Below are 17,096 nucleotides of genomic sequence, written 5' to 3'. Positions count from 1 at the left end.
GACTTTGCGACAGGGGCGACCGCTCAGGGCGCAACGCTGAAGGGGGGCGCAATTTAGGAATATTTTAGGTTAATTTTGTTAAAATTGAGGGCTAGGGGGCGGCGTTTGTCTTTCTCTCCCCAGGCTCTAGAAATCTAAGTTACGGCTCTGATGACGACAGCAAAGCCAAAGCCCCATTAGGATTGAGCACTGTCCACTACTAAGTATATCTTTCAGTGTTAGCACTAAAAACACATAAGACATGCAATGCAAGTTGCTCACAAAGTTGGAATATTCAAAATGATGACATGTAAACTAGCTAATGCACCTCAATGTGACCTGTTTTTAAGATTCTTCTATGGGATTAATTAATGTCTGAAAAGCACCTCATATCTGATTAAACCTGACAGGGAAATATATTTTTCCATTTGAGTTCAGCAGAAATATTGCAATGTTTGTTGCTATAACACTGCCCTGGCCCTCCATTACTGTCACTACCTACACAGGAACATCCGCAGCAGCCTCCTCCTCCCCTGTGTACCATGTGACCGCAGCAGCCTCCTCCCCGGTGTACCATGTGACCGCAGCAGCCTCCTCCCCGGTGTACCATGTGACCGCAGCAGTCACATGACCTGGTGATGTCAGAAGGTCCTATCGGTGAAGGGGATCTAGCCATTCCCATCGTGGTAGGCACAGACGTACTGGCTGCGGGAACGTGGCGGAGTCAGGAGCCTGGGACGCCTTCCAGTGGGGATTTTGGGTAAGAGAGGAAGATTCTGGAGTGAGGCTGCGGGTCAGCAGCTGAGTCTATGAAGACCTAGGAGATCGGACTATATGCCTTGGATGCGTGCTGTCCACAGAGTGCTGATCCCCGAGGGATGACTCTCTCTGAGCTCCTGTCCGGATGGGACGCTGCAGTGGGGTGGCCGGCTCTCTTGGCCTGTGTGCTGGTGGCCTTGGTGGGTTGGTTATTCCGCCTGGCGGAGAGAAGACTCTGGACACAGTCTTCCTCTGAGCCGCCTCCCTTCCCATCACAGCCCGGCTGGGAGGTGCTGCTAGGTGAGGAGACTCCTTCTCTAACACCTTCATATAAATAATAGCGGTGGCTGGTGGAATGTGTAGGTGTCTGCATGGTATATCTCCAGAAACAAAGACCTGTGTCACATGAACACATAGTAAACTGTAAACACAAAACAGTGCTCTTGTGAAGTTCTTTTTGTTTAAAATAAAAAGCAGTAACACTTATGTCCACGATAAGACATTAAACATAGTCTGTGCAGGGAAATTGCTTATATTTTTTTACAGCACAACATATGTTTACCTGTTACCATACAGATGCCTCAAAAAAATATGGAAGTCTAGTTCCAAGTATTTGTTACAACCACCTTTTGTATTATAAGTATAGAGGTAGAATCGTTCTGGTCCAGAATCTCTATAGTCACTCCCTATAAGCAGCAAGTGGCAGAAACAAATTGAGGAGATGGATTAAAACAAGTGCATGTGGTTTATTGCCCTGTGTTGTCTACATTCATATGCATTTAGGTCATAAGCACTAGTGAATACATTTTTTTATTTTTTTTTAGGTGTATGATTCTCTATAGTATGTATAACTTGTCTTTTGTATGATATTGTGGAATATAGAAATTTATACAGAGGAGTTTGAAAACAATATGTAGACCTAGTGACTGTTCAAATTGTATAATCTACTTCTACACCATTATTTAATAAATCTGTTTTTTTTATTCTAGATTAGTTTTAAAATAAAGAGATGAATTTAAATATTTGCCACTTAAAGTTATTTGATTTATGTTTGCTCAAACTAAAGCCATTTTTCTTTGACATACAAGATCCACATATTTAATTTTAATTGTATGCTTTAAGATGTCTGGAAATAGTTTTGCTTGTACATTTGAGTGAGATAATGTCTGCAAATAAGCTAAGTTTCAAGTCTTTTTTTTTTTTTTTCTCCTGTGCATCTCTGCAGGCATATTGCTGTGACACATCTTTATATTATATAGACATGCTGAAATTTCTTGTCTGAATATTGACTATCACAATGTGTTTGGGCTGAATGATTGTAATACCTGACAGCACTCCGTCAGGCATGTTCATTAGTGCAGTTGAAAGATGACTGCAGATGGGCCCCTCTTTGCCTGTGAGTTCAGTTATAATCTGACTAGTAATAGGTTCCTATGGTATTTTTGACTAAATTGTACATTACTAAGCGGTAGGATTAGTTTGTCACAGACTTTTAAATACACGGGCCTGCTAAAAGCACTACAAGCTGCAGCAGAGTTTTGCGTAATTAGCTATTTTTCACTTTAACAAAACTGTCTGAATGAAGTAAGAAAATGCAGCTACCATATAGTGAACTGTTTTTAAATCTTTATGCTAGAGAAAGCAACGTTGCTTCCTGGTTGTAGAACCAAACACCCATTATATTTCTCATGCTATTTGGCATTAGCGGTGGGAAACGGCTGAATAAAAAGAACGTTTAGTTAGAAACGTCCTGATGTATGCATGCTATCAATATAGTCTCCAAGTTGTTTTGCATCCCTTCATCATCATTTATTTATATAGCGCCACTGATTCCGCAGCGCTGTACAGAGAACTCATTCACATCAGTCCCTGCCCCATTGGAGCTTACAGTCTAAATTCCCTAACACATACACAGACAGACTATGGTCCGCTTTGATAGCAGCCACTTAACCTATTTTGGTGTGTGGGAGGAAATCGGAGCACCCGGAGGAAACCCACGCAAACACTGGGAGAACAGATAAACTCCACACAGATAAGGCCATGGTCGGGAATTGAACTTATGACCCCAGTGCTGTGAGGTAGAAGTGCTAACCACTTAGCCACCATCCCTTTAAAAATAAAAATTTCCTGCAGTAAATGGAAGAATAATCTGCCCATTGCAGTTTTTTTTCTGTGTTTCTAAAACTTTTTGTTGGTTTTGCATTGAGGGCTAAATACATTTGAGTCCAGTTTAATTGGAAGTAAAATGAATTTTGTCTGTTTCTAAAAGCTAATTCATCATAATCCCTTGTAAAATAAACTTTTACAAGCTGTACTAGCCTAGTATGCTCTGGTATGGAATATTTCTTTTTCTTGGCTTCTGCATAGTACATTATTTTAAGGTTTGTTCCTTGGCATAAGCTGCATCCATGCAGTGCAGGAATGTTTCACTTACAAAGAATGACTCATGCCAAGAGTTATCTATTTTTAAACAGGTTGTCGTGACTGGAGCTGTATCACAAAATGTGAATTAGACAGCTTTAAGTACACGGCGACTTTAGTGAAGGCCTGTTTACATTTGTGTTACATTACAGCAGCACCCGCCAACGTTTACTTTGGAATGTAATGGAGGAGTGTGTATACACAGAAAAGGCCTGATGCCATAGGGTCTTTATTCTGTGTTATGTTGTAGAACAGGTGTTGGTGTAGGATTGCTTTACTAAATGTTTTATTGGCCTGCTCTGACAGATGTGGGCGTACATCCAACAAAAGGACCTGTGCATAATCTGTAGTAGAAACTATACCTGTATGCAAAAAGTGTCTTTCTCCCTATTGCAGCAGGTGTGGTAGAATAAGCTTGGTGTCGATTTATAATCTGTCAATCTCCTTCTTTTCCCCATAGCTGAAAAAAGTATGGATAAGATTTTGAGCAACCTAAAGCTCCTGCACCCGGACGAGCTACGGGAGGAGATATTGAAAGCAGGATTAAAGTGTGGACCTATCACTTCAACCACTAGGTCTATATTTGAGAAAAAACTAGCTCGCATTTTACTGGAACAGCAAGGGTTTGTTTTGGAGACTTCAAATGATGGGAAATCTTCCGATGACCATAGACACAATACGCTCTGTGTTCAGCCAACTCAGTGCTCTGAAGACAGGGACTTTGGGTATAGTGTTGGGTTAAACCCTCCTATGGAAGAGACCATGTTGGTAAGAGAATCGGCAGCCACTGGGAGTTCAGTAGATCGGTTCTTCGTGCAGACCCATTGTAATGATCCCCCATTGTTCTATGCTGTTTGCCCTGTGTATGAGGAGATGCAGGCTAGAAATGGTAAGTTGACTCTTTAGTCTTCTTTTTGCACTTTATTTTCAAAAATGTACAATGGAGCATCCATTAATCGATACAAATAATGGCAATACCAAGAATCTGGAGGTAGGTGAAGGATTGACAAGGAAGATATGGAGGATGAGGGGGGGGGGGGGGTTGGGTAGAGGGTATATAGTTGACCCATTTAATCTATAAGCATCATTGAAACCCAATGCACGTGGTTTAATGCAGCCATCACTAAAGTCAACCTTTTGAAAGATACCACAACCAATTCTTAAAATGCATGATTATATCCAAGTCGTGTTGCATTTTCCCATACATCAGTGATATATTTTATAACAGGGGCAAAGCTCAGGAACTAGGTGGCCAGAGTGGTTAAAAAATAACTGCTGGAGTCTATCTTTGTGTAGTCCTTTTTAATTCGGTCAATGGATGGACACTTCCCAGGCTCCTTGACTGACTGTCTCCTGAATTGTACATCATTGTGTCAAATCCTGTATTATAGCATCATCTGTAACGGAACACCAATTACCATGATATAATGTATGTACAGTAGCACAATGTTAATGTCTAGGTAGTGTCTGGCATTTGGATTGTGTTTTGGGAGTGCTGGGTTGTTAGAGGGGAGCATTTTGTCTCGTAGCTTAATGATTGGCTACTATTTTCTTTATCCCATGTTGTTTATCTACTCATGCCCTGTAATTGTTATTACTGGCTTGTATAATAGACATGGATTATAGTGTTGAGAGGTTTAGAAAAGCATAAGCAGCCAACATACTCTATTACAGTTAAGATGTATTTGCAGGTACAACACAAAAATAACTACAGTACTAGTACCGTTACTTGATATACTAGTTGTTATTGCAGCAAGTGGTTGTGCACTACATGAAAATGATGTGTGTGCTTTTGCTTAGCACTTAAACTTTGTGTGTTTCAGAAAAGGTACACATTTACACAGACAAAAAAGAAGCTCTTCAGGTTGTTAAGATGATGAAGGGTGCACGGTTCAAGGCTTTCCAGTTAAGAGAGGATGCAGAAAAATTTGCTAACGGAGTATGTGACTACTACCCATCGCCCAGCAAATCTTCTGTGTCCTTGTCACCTGTGAAACTTACTTCAGGTCTTGTTAGAGGTGAGTGGGGGCTTTTTGTCATCTCAGCCTTTCCTGATATATCTAGTGCAGGTGTGGCCAACCAGTGGGAGCCTAAGAGCCAAAATATCCATGTGGCAAAGATCCGACTTTACCTTTTATATATGTGTGCATATCCATATACACAGTATAAATATGCGCATACATTGAAAATAAAATAGAATTTACTAATATCTTGCTAAGTGAAAAAGAAGATATGCAACAATGCCAACATGTTCAGAATAATCAGCTCAGCTCTTCTCTTGCTGCTGTGTCCTGCACAGCAGGGTTCATATGGTACTTCGTCTCTCCACAGTAGCTCACGGTGATTCTGTATCCACAATTAATGTGGGGGGAACAGTTGAAGTGGGGATAAAAAAAAGTTATAAATAGCCAACATGCTCCTCAAAACTCTTCACATTCCCACCATACCTCAGCATGTGCCCCTTACATACACATCAGCCTCTCCACATGCCATGAGATCTACCCACATTCCCCATACTTGCCAATCAAGTCTCCCTATTTGCCCCTTATTCACCTGTCACACAGATGCTGGAGCCGCGAGGAGGCAGAGCAGACTACACACTTTCCTCCTCCTTCGCTGATTGAATAGCAGTGATAACGTGTCCTCCCTGCGTTATGCAGAGGAGCTCATATGGCGCAGTTGCTGTCAGACACGCTTAGGCTCCTGGCTGGCTGGGAGATTCTCTGTGGCTATCAGCAGTGCTCCTGGTGCCGACAGTCGCAGTGAATCACCCAGCCAGTCAGGAGCCTCAATTTCAAAGTCAAAGATCTGCGGATTGGCCACCCTAACCTAGTGTAATAAAAGGAATATTAGACTTGCTAAATGCTATTTTATTTTGCTATATCTATAGCGGTTATTTATATAGTGCCAACATGTTAAGCAGCTCTTTACTTTAAATATTTAATCCTTCACATTCCTGCCCCTGTGGAGTTGCACTCTATATTCCCTATCAGACAGACACCCGGGTTAGTATTTGTCAGACAGACATGTCTTTCAAGTGTTGAAGGAATCCCATGCAAACACTTCCTGAAAACATAAACTCCACACAGATCGGGCCCTGGTTAGAATTGAACCCATGAATGAATCGTCTCCTATGGAGCGCGATCGTTACTCTGTTCCCCGTTGCTCATAGTCTAGGGGGAGGGAGGACTTGCCAGCGCGTTCATCGGGTCAGGATGAGAGGCTGCTACAGGATCACTCCCGCCCGACTAGCAAAGTGTAACTGCGTCCGTTTGTATGGCCGTCCCTAATGAGCACAAAACCTAGTGCCTCTTAAATAAATGCTGCTTCTATGGCATACTTACATTGTGTCCCCCTGTTGCTCGTTAATCTAGGGGAAGGACAGGCTGCTGGCAATGGTGCAAGGGGTGAGTGAGCTTAAGCTGCTGCTCCCCCTCCGCAGGGACCCAGAGTGAAGGAAGCCGACAGGCTATTCACTCCTCTGGCTCTTGAGTTCGATCCCTGTGCTGCACCTGAAGGGAAAGAAAAAAATAAAAACATGAAAACTTATATCTAAATTATAGACGGGATCCTATACCAAAGTGACCCATCTCCCAGGCACTTAGCAAGAAGTTGAGGTATCTACAGGAGTGGAGGGGCATAGTAGGGGAGGAATATGAAGATCAAACAAGTTAAGTGCCTAGACTCCTAGACCCACCTACTATAACCCAGTGTCTCGCAGTGTCCCCCAAAGGAGTAAGAGAAATCGATTTTACGGCGAGTAAAAAAATCTTCTTTTGTGTATGTTCTTCACTTTTACGTTGCATTAGTTAAGACTATTTATTGGATATTTAGATGGAGTGTCCGCTCCAGATGTAGAAAACATAAACAAGGAGAAGGCAAACAGCTTCAAAAGCCCAAGGACGCAAGATCTGACTGCCAAACTGAGGAAAGCTGTGGAAAAGGGAGATATTGCCACTTTTTCTGATCTTATTTGGAGCAATCCTCGTTATCTTATAGGATCTGGAGACAACCCAACTGTGGTGCAGGTATCATTGCTGATATATTACAGTACTGAAACAACATTAAAAATGCTGCTGCAGAAGTCACATAATCTATTCCTTTGCTTTGCTCCTGGCCTTATAGAGCATGTACAGTAATATACTAGATTTCCCTGTCCAAGTGTATATATAATATATAAAAATCTCTCCTGTGTTGAGCTGTATTTAAGGATCAGGTTTCTTCACTGATCTGGATTAACCAACTTGCCCTAAAACAAACTTTTTTTTTCTTTTTCAACATACATTGTGTATTGGTCATACAACAAGGTTACAAGGGAAAAGAAATCTGCCAAAATTGAATAAATCAAAACAAATTTATTAATAAAATTACAGCCTTTATTTGCTGCTAACAACTACCATGGCTGTCTTTATATCCCAAGTTTGGTATCCTCTAGAACAGTGATGGACGACGTGAAAGAGGTGAAGTCTGCTGACTGATCTAATAAGATTGGGAGCAGCCGCCTGGGTGGCTACAAGTGTTACCCGCCACTGTTTTTGAAGTCTGAAATTCCCCCCACTTGAATGAAGGTCTAGCACTAAAACTATGTATTAATGGTCTAGCTATGAAGCGTATTGTGCTATATGTTTCTAATCTAGCAACTGCTCTAGTAATTGTAACCACTGCTTTCTAACAGTGTAACGACAGTACCCACAGCAACCAAATTGCTCAGTCTTGCATTAGATTGATGATACTGTGTTGCATATCTGCAGATAGTTTGTAACACCCTCCCCCCACCCCCCTCAACTCTTTTCTGTGGCTGAAATGTGTAGACCTTTATGCACTGTGCCGCTCAATATGTTGTTGGAAGCTTAACATGGAAATAATCTTGCCTTTTGATTTTGCTCACTATAGGAAGGGTGCAGATACAATGTCTTGCATGTGGCTTCCAAGGAAAACCAGGCTGGGATCAGTCAGCTTTTATTGGATGCCCTGGAAAACCCAGAATTCATGAGACTAATGTACCCTGATGATGATGATGTCATGCTCCAGAAACGCATTAGATATATTGTTGATCTGTATCTCAACACCCCTGATAAAATGGTAATTTTCCAAAGTAGTATATTGCAGGTTCTTATGTAGAATGTTTCTCAAGTTGTGTTGACAAGTTTTCTTACCATTGTTTTTCTTTCAGGCTTTTGATACTCCTCTGCATTTTGCTTGCAAGTTTGGCAATGCAGAAGTTGTAAACGTGTTGTGCTTACATCCTGATATCATAAAAAATCCTAGGAACAAATATAATCAGACTCCAGAGGAGGTAATGATCTTACCAGTGCTGTATCTTGTTTAGAAAATATTTTATTGAGAATGCTTTGTTCCAACTCTGCGTATGCAACAGATTTAGAAATCCATATGTACCCAACTCTAATTTTCTAGTTTTTCAGTTATGTCAACACATCCTCAGTTCCCCATTGACAATTACATAATGCTAATTAATATTGATGTTCTTCAGCATTCTTTTAAACTATTAACATCTTTGTACACAGGTTATATGTGAACGAAGCAAAAATAAATCTACAGAATTGAAAGTAAAGATTAGAGAATATCTAAAAGGTGTGTATGATGAGACATGTTCTCATACTAATTTTTGTAGTAAATCAACTTATTTTAAGAACATTGTTTTGTAGTATAGTTTGGTTTTTTTTACTTGAAATCATAGTGTTTGTTAGTAAATTAAAAATACTTTAAATGAATTTGATTACCAGAAATGATGCGCGAACAGGCTTCACCTTTTAAATGACAAGTGAATATATAAATGCTTTTTTGTAAGTTTTGCTAAATACATTGCTTTATCTTTTTCTTTTGCTGCTCTCTGTATATAATTGTATTCACTGCAGAGAACATTGGAAGGTAAAGTAATGCATTCCGTAAAATAAAGTTTCAGAAAGACGTGTACAACACAATAACTGTTCCTGCGTTAAGAGTTTAACTTTCTCCCTGCTACTTTCTGCTTATGTAGTGGTTTTCACGTGGCTTTATAACAAATGTTCTGTTGCAATTCTCTACCAGGCCAGTTTTATGTTCCTCTACTGCGTGCGGAAGATAACTCCTCTTTTCCTATTATTGGAGTACCATGGTCACCAGAACAGCCCGATATTCTGTCACAGCCCAGGTACTCTGGCAGCCCCAAAGATCCATTGCTAGCCGTGAGAGCATTCGCTGGACCAATGAGCCCTTCCAAGGTGAGACTGCATAGTTGTTTAAACTGCTTAACAGATAAAGTTAAACTTCATATAAAAGAACTGATCTTCCCCACCCCTGTGTTGTTGGCTCCCAACGTAACTCCCCTGCATTGGGTAACATATTTTTTGTTTTTTTATTATAACACACACAAGTGAATGACATGTAAAATAACCCGAGTGGGGTGGATGGAAGTGATGTATGACTCCATAAGAGTATTTCGGTAGCACCAATGTCTCTCTCTCTCCGCTGCCAGCAGTGTAGACTCAACTGTGCAGTTTTTTCACTTTTTTCTATGTTTTAGGCTGAAGACTTTAGAAGAACGTGGAAGACCCCACCACGGGACAGGGCTGTATTTTTTCATAATGTCAGGAAAACAGATCCAGAAAGAGGCGAGGAGAGAGTTGGAAGGTGAGATTCTATCTGCAATCTCTTGCCTTTTGGTAGCTGTGACAGAAGGAATCCAATATTTTTCTGCTTCATCTGTAAAATGCTGATTGTGTCCCCTTATCTCTTGTTTACTGCTAGGGAGCTTGCTCATGAGCTGGATGTCCCATGGGTGGAGTATTGGGAATTTCTGGGTTGTTTTGCCAATCTTTCTTCCCAGGAAGGTTTGGGGAAGTTAGAGGAATATTTGAGCAGGAGGGAGACAAGTGAGCGGATGCATCTGGACCACGACCATGAGATCTGCAATAAATATAAAACCCCATCTCCAGCAGGTATGCTTAATTTTTTTTGACATTTGTTAAAGATTTGGCTAAAACCAAATGTTTTTTGGTTTTTCTTTAAATATTTTAAGTAGTCCAGATTTTATCCCCCTCCCCCCCCCCTTCCATTCTGCAGGTGGTAAAGTACATATTGTTTTAACATATATCTGCTGGCAAATCTACCAGACCTGTATCATGCTTAAAACAATACTAACCTTTGCTCTCAATTTCCATTGGCTTCCCCATCTCACTCATTTACTTCAATAGACCTCAATATGTATTTGGCATGGCGTTTTGAAGTCTTATTGTTTTTTGCCGTTATTTAATACCTTCTTAGAAACGGGCTAGTGGCGCACGGTGATTTTGTGTCTGCAGATTAAGCTTGCTCAGTTTGCAGAGGTATCTGCAGGAGAGGAGGGGCATACTAGGGGAGGAGTGTATACATTAAAACAGGTCTAAGTGCTAAAACTCCTAGTCCCAACTACTATACCCCAATGTCACTCAGTGTCCCCCAATAGAGTCAGAGAAATTGATTTTACGGTTAGTAAAAATCTTGTCTTTGCTTCCTGTGGCACTTGTATTGATTTGAATGCACAGAAGGTAATAGGTTCAAATATATAGCCACGCCCACCATCCCTCTGCTGGTCAGAGGTTACCCTAGTCTCTTTGGCCTATGCCTCTTCTTTTTGCTGTGTATTTAATGAACTTAAATGCCCTATATGATTTTTATTCTATGTATTTGCAACAATACCATTAGACCCAACACATTTTGTTTCTGATATATATCTTTGTACCAATCATTAATGCACTGCTTCCTAGTGTGTTCATTTTACTTATATTTACTGCTTGTCTCTAGGATGTATGTATATTCTGTTTTTGCTCTCCAGCTACCTGCTGTAATACAATATTAATTTCCTAGCTTCTCAATATACATTGGTTTGAATAAAGGGGAAAAAAAATAGTTACTGAGGATTCAATGATTTCCTTACAGGAAAAAGCAAAAAGTTCTGCAATTCCATTTCTGTTGGAGCATTTTTGGATGATGATGAAGACATGAGTCTGGAAGAAATAAAAAACCGTCAGAATGCAGCACTAAAGAATAGCCTCTCATTGACTTCTGAGACCATCGTATTACCAGAGTGTATTATGGACACAACACCCCTCCCGAGCAGCCCCCGTAACGACGGAACTAAGCATGAATTCTGCAGTCCATTGAGTAATGACCAAATCCTTCCTGGGGACCACAGACATCAGCAGGGCTTGGAGGAGAGAATGTTATCTCCTGTATCCAACCTCATGGCCGAGTTTGATAAACTTTCATTGTCTGAGCAAGCCAACGAGGAATCGCCTATAAAAGGCGAATGTGCGGTTACTCAAAAAATGAGTCTGATGACCGTGTCTAATGATCTTATGGATCTTGAATCCAGTAGCTCTTTGGCAAGGACAACAAAATGTTCAGGGTTATCACAAGGTAATAATGCCCTGTTTAGTCAAAGTCTGCCGGACAAAGCTTTTTCACCAGGGAATGCGGAGTTGTCCCCTTTATATTCTTGTTCAGGTTCTCCCAGCCAGCAACTGGTCATGAAAACACCATCTAAAAACCAAAGTACTAAAGCAACGTTCCTGCTCGGGTATGTACATTTGTGCTCAACTAGCGCCTATCTGTTCTAAATCATTCACAGTAATATTACAGGGAGAGAGGCTTCTTTCACAGTTTAAAATGACAGACTTGCAAAAAAAAAAAAAAATGACTTTCTTTATGCTGATTGGTAGACTCAGACCCGGACGTGACATTATTAGCACTGTTATTTTTAAGGACCATGTTCTATTTGTCTGGAATTTTGTCCTGTTCATATTATGTATATAATGTAGTTTACACCCATGCTTCCTGTATGATGGGGGTTACATTTTGGATTTATTTTTCCATAAAATAGGTTGCCCACATTGAAAAATTTGTGATGAAACATAAAATTGAGGTGCAACCCCCCCCCCTCCCCCCCACCCTCCAAATATCTCTGCACCAATAGCACCCCAAATTAACTAAAATGTAAAACAAAATGAAAATGGAACAAATATAATAACTTAGAGTCACAAACCTAAAAGTTGCAAATAATATATATTAATGGTGACATCAATGTGAAAATAGTAAAATGGTGTTAAGGCAGCTATAAATCTTTATAAAAGTAACCATAACATATGTCCATTTCAGTTTCTGTATATATATATATATATATATATATATATGTCCATTCTCCTAACTTATTTGACCCTTCAAGTTCCCTTTGTGACACGGAATCAGTGAGCCCAGTAGTGCAATTCAAATATTGTCCCCTGTTAGTTTTTACACTTTGAAGAAATCCAGTAGCAATGTGTAAGGGGGGTGATAAGCTTATATCAAGCCAATCGGAGCAAAGCATGCCTTCCATGACCCAACACATGTCCAAACTGACTTTCCTAAGGCTGTGTGGATGTTCCTTCAGTGTGGGCGTTGATTTATTTGATGTGATGCTACGATGTTGACACTTTCTACGCCTCAATTTTATGTTTTCCGGGCTACACACCCTGAATTGAGACAGCAAAGGGTGTACTTTGACATGTTTAGGGATGTGCTGTTTAATGGACCCGTGCTTGGAAGCTTCCATAATCATTTCTGTGCATTAGAGGAATAAATGTTACGACTCTCCTACCTTCTGTTTCCATCACTTTTAACTGCGCTCTCCAGCTACTCTGCTCAGCTCCTCTCAGTCCCTCTGTCCTCTGTCTCCTCTCGCTTCTCTCCGCTCCCCTCAGTGACTCTCAACCTGTCATCCGTGCCCACCCTCTTGGGCCATAGTTACCTGCCTATACTCACTTTTCACCTCCCTCCCTCTCTTTCATGCTGTGCCTGAGCCCCCAGAGTTATAGTGCTTACTGTTACTTGTACTGTGCTGTTTCACCTTGTACTGTGCCATTGTTTGTCCTTGTACGGCGCTACGGATACTTTGTGGCGCCCTATATATAAAAATTAATAATAATAATAATGACTCAGGGATAAAAATGACAGCTGGCCCTGATTGTCTGAGTGTGTTGGCCACCCAGTCTTGGGTTGCTATTTATAGCCTTGTGTCTACTCCTGTGCTCCCCAAAAATGATTTCTTATTAGAATTGTAAGTAATGAAACTCTGAAATTAACATAGGGTAATGTTCTCAGGAGATTAAGGGGTCCGTAATCTATTTAGTGTAACTGAGTTTTCAGATTTTCACCTATGTACATATGTAGATATTTGTGCCACAATGTACACAATTTTTCTGCAGTCAGTTTCTCAGCCTAGTTAACCTTGCTTTGTTGTCTGGTCAGTGACTTGTACACAACAGTTGAAAAGTGCAGATGGTACTCAAACTCTGAGTATCTCTTGGTAAGCAATTTATAGTCTGTGCCCTTGACCACTTATTCAGTAGCTAGGAGGAAAGTTAAATATGTCTTTTGGTAAAATTATGTTCATAATCATACACAAAGAAAATATGTAAATCACTTCTATATGTATCACATGCAATAAATGTCTTCATGTTCAGGTATGCAGTTGACATTATAGCTTAATTAGCGGTTTCCTCTATTTCAGGAATGACCCTTCCAAGCTAGACAGTGATGTTTTATCTGCTATAGAAAATGTGGAAATTGATGCACAGAAATTCCCCACTATTTCCAAATGGATAAAAGCAGTATTGTCTTACTCCAGTATAGAACGACAAAGGTATGAACCTGGGAGATAAATTCCTATCTTGACGGCAACATAACTTACAGGCCTCTTATTCTTGTCTTCCCACTGAACTTTTCCCTTAAATTACTTAATTTTTATATTTACTTTTTATATCTTTCTAGTTGGCCAAGCCCAGCAGTTTTATCAGGAAGAAACAGATCTCAAATCTTTGGCTCTAGCTCTGCTGGTGGCACAGTTTTTTCTACTCCTGGTAGGAGCAGTCCCAATCTAGGAAGCCCAGGGAGATACATGAACACCTCTGATTACAGCAGTCCAGGGAGGTACAGCCCAGCATATGCCAGCCACATTCAGCTTCTGCGGTTACGTCATTTCTCTGACCACTCTGGTCTTTAGAGTTTGTTCTTGTTTGTCCAGTTCTTTCCTAAGGATTCTTCAATGGATTAACGTTCTCACATGGACAGTTAAAATCTGGAGAAAGAGCTGTAGTACCTGGTTGACGGCTAATTGGAAAGGAATAGACTCCGCCTCTCACATGAGTCATTTGTTCTGTGTAAGAACACTTGGTTCTAAAGGTTCCACCTGGAATTTGCCATTTCTACTTTAATGTGATGGAAGACCTTAATCATGAAATGTGTTTTGTGCTGATGTTTAAAAGGGGTGGGGGAACTTTTTAGTAGTCACAGTCAGGAAATACGCCAAGTAATCACTTTTGGCTCACGTATCTGTTAGCCTAAGATATGGTTATATATGCCTAGTTAGTGACTCACTAGCACTCAGCAATAAGTTGCAGTCTGCGTCCGTTGTGTGTAGGGCTCTCCCATGTTCCTTTACTGGAGCAGTTTATCCTAAAATTCTTGCACTAAATGCATTGTTTTCAGCCTCTCATATATGCACCTATTTACTGTCTAGCACAAACATAAAAAAAAATCATATGTTTTAGTGGCCTTTACATGTTTTGAATTAATATTGTGTTTTAAATATTTGAATATTAATGTTATTTTCAAGAAAAACAAACAAAAACATTTTTTTAATCTGGAGCAGCAAACTTTTTAAGTTATAGACTCTTGTAATGGATTGGTTTAAATGTTGGACACAGTATAACCTTTATTGACTCCAGGGTTTAGTTATGTCTTAGCATGTTATTGCAGTTATGTGTTTTATATATTTTTTTTTTATAGATTTTTTTTCTTAGATTACCTTTTAATTGTTTAGAGCTTCGAAGTACCACACTTTAAATTATGTATACTATCCCTGTGAAAGTGACTGAATTCCCATGTTAAATTGCACAAAGAAAACTTCCAAAGTGTTTGCAGTCTACGTACAAGCCTTTTGTTACTTGTTTATACTTAAATATTTTCTGAATTGCATTATATCTCTTGTGTTGAGGCTTTTGTAACAATTAAAGCGCTGATAATCAAGTCTTTAGGGCTCATCACAAATGGGGAATGCTTATGTTGCACTCCAAATAGAACGAACATTGTTCTGTTGGAAAAAGTACGCGGCACTGAAGAAACCACGAGAAAATTATGCAGACTGAAATAAATTCTTTACTGGCTGCATGTTCGCACAATGTTCTTGGAACGCAACGCGAGTATTCTGCTCATGTGACCGATCCCTTATTGTTACATTCACAAATATAAATGTATATATGTGTGTATGTATGCTGAGTGCAATTATTGTGCTTTCAGCCTTTTCACTGTCTGACCTTCTGTAGACTTGGACAGGAAGCCTTATGTATGTACAAAACTATCCCTCCGCGAGCTACAATTTATCTCTTTCTACAGTTCTGGTAAGCTTGGGAAACACGTTTGAATGTTCCCTTTTTACAGGATGGCTTGTATTTTAGGTTTAGTGGCATTTTAAGTGAGTGTGTGGAAATTGTGCTGCAATGTGTATTTTTTTCAGTTTTATGTAAGCATTGCAAGAGTTCCAGGTTTCCATTTGTAATTGTTTGGTTGACCTTGTAACAAACTTCAGGATACACACTACTCCCTATTTATTGGTCAGACTTATCCCGCACATACTGCGAACGCCACATTGCAATCTGGGGGGGGGGTTTGTTTCCGCATTGTTTTTTTATTAAAGATTTCCCTTTATTGCAGTGATGTAATTTGAAGAGAACCGTCGCTCACACAGAATCCATAATGAAGGAATTAGAGAAATCTTGCACAGTAAGTTGCATAAGCACATGCCAATACCTATATATCATATTCTCTTGCATTTGGCCCCCCAATCATTACCTACTGTACGGTTTTAAAAATAAAAATTTCACCCCCAGTAAATGATGGCATGTGCCATTGATAGATTGAAGCTTAGAGCAAAACTTAGTTTCCACAGTCTTCCATATGCAAAACTGGGGCTCGACATATAAGAAGTGAATTTACGACCTGTCTGCTGCATTGGAAATGGAGAAACACGTTTTCATCTAATGCTTTCTGTTGCTGCGCGCATAAGGCATTTTTTTTTTAATAATTCCACATAGAGTTTTATTTCTGTTTTGAATATAGCAAATTCATTTTGTAAAAATGTACTTGTTTTAAGCTGTTCTATTTGTCTAAAGTGTCAAATATTTATGGTTCTTTTAAAAAAAACAAAAATGTTGTGCTGATTAATAAAGCAAATGTGATAACGTTGTCACCCATTGATTCGTAGCATGTGCACTTAATACAGATGTGTTCAGACTGCAATATTAGTAAACAGCCAATTACTTTTTCAATGCTTCAAGAAGAGGCATACACTTGCAGCATTTGGAAGAGCCAGTCTGCATTGTAAGTTTCATATTCTTTGACTACTGAAACCAAATGTTCGCCAGTAGCAGCAGAGGAAACATGCATGATAAGTGAAGAAGTAACACCAGGCACTTATAATCATACTTAGGGCTGGTTACTTACAATATGGACCTGCCTAATTAAATGAACAGCAATACATTTACAAAAAATATAAATTTGCATTGGGGGACACTGCAAAACATTGGGGTATAGTAAGCAGAGTAGGAGTATGGCAATTTAAACATAACTTCTTTGAACATGCACTCCTCCCCATTATGCTCCTCCCATCTGGGACCAAACTTTAACTAAAATAAAGTGCCCAGGAGTTGGCATTATATTTTGGGCTCCTTTCCGGGTTTTATTAACTTTTATTTTATTTTTTTATTTTTTTTATTTATTTTATTCAGCATAGCAATCATCTCTGTTTTTAACTACTCAGAGTGAATAGCCTAGGGGCTGCCTGCACTCTGGGTCCCTACAGAGAGTGTGCAGCCTCTGGACTTCCCTCATCACTGATGCTGTGGCAGCTGTGGCTCTGAGAGTGA

The 17,096-nt window shown here is 39.8% G+C and overlaps 1 protein-coding gene across 1 annotated transcript; it reads left to right on the top strand.

The window, feature by feature from the left end:
- Positions 1-606: 606 nt before the first annotated feature.
- On the top strand, positions 607-16,428 carry ANKLE2 (ankyrin repeat and LEM domain containing 2). Its single transcript, XM_075216926.1, has 13 exons — positions 607-1,038; positions 3,620-4,048; positions 4,983-5,177; positions 6,994-7,187; positions 8,053-8,241; positions 8,333-8,455; positions 8,685-8,751; positions 9,208-9,380; positions 9,683-9,789; positions 9,907-10,097; positions 11,077-11,716; positions 13,685-13,816; positions 13,945-16,428. Exons 1-13 carry the CDS (start codon positions 858-860, stop codon positions 14,174-14,176), a joined length of 2,853 nt encoding a protein of 950 aa, XP_075073027.1. The 5' UTR covers positions 607-857; the 3' UTR covers positions 14,177-16,428.
- The last annotated feature ends 668 nt before the right edge of the window (positions 16,429-17,096 follow it).

The sequence above is a fragment of the Mixophyes fleayi genome, chromosome 1 (assembly GCF_038048845.1).
Source record: "Mixophyes fleayi isolate aMixFle1 chromosome 1, aMixFle1.hap1, whole genome shotgun sequence".
Lineage (NCBI taxonomy): Eukaryota > Metazoa > Chordata > Amphibia > Anura > Limnodynastidae > Mixophyes > Mixophyes fleayi.
Note: the sequence above shows the minus strand (reverse complement) of the source record. Positions and strands in the feature narration are given on the sequence as shown.

What these genes read in the sequence shown, in the direction of transcription:
- ANKLE2 (XM_075216926.1), top strand. Translation starts at nt 858, where the DNA reads ATGACTCTCTCTGAGCTCCTGTCCGGATGGGACGCTGCAGTGGGGTGG. An exon ending in TACTTCAGGTCTTGTTAGAG is followed by an intron (nt 5,178 to 6,993) that starts GTGAGTGGGGGC and finishes TTGGATATTTAG; the next exon opens with ATGGAGTGTCCGCTCCAGAT. An exon ending in ATAATCAGACTCCAGAGGAG is followed by an intron (nt 8,456 to 8,684) that starts GTAATGATCTTA and finishes CTTTGTACACAG; the next exon opens with GTTATATGTGAACGAAGCAA.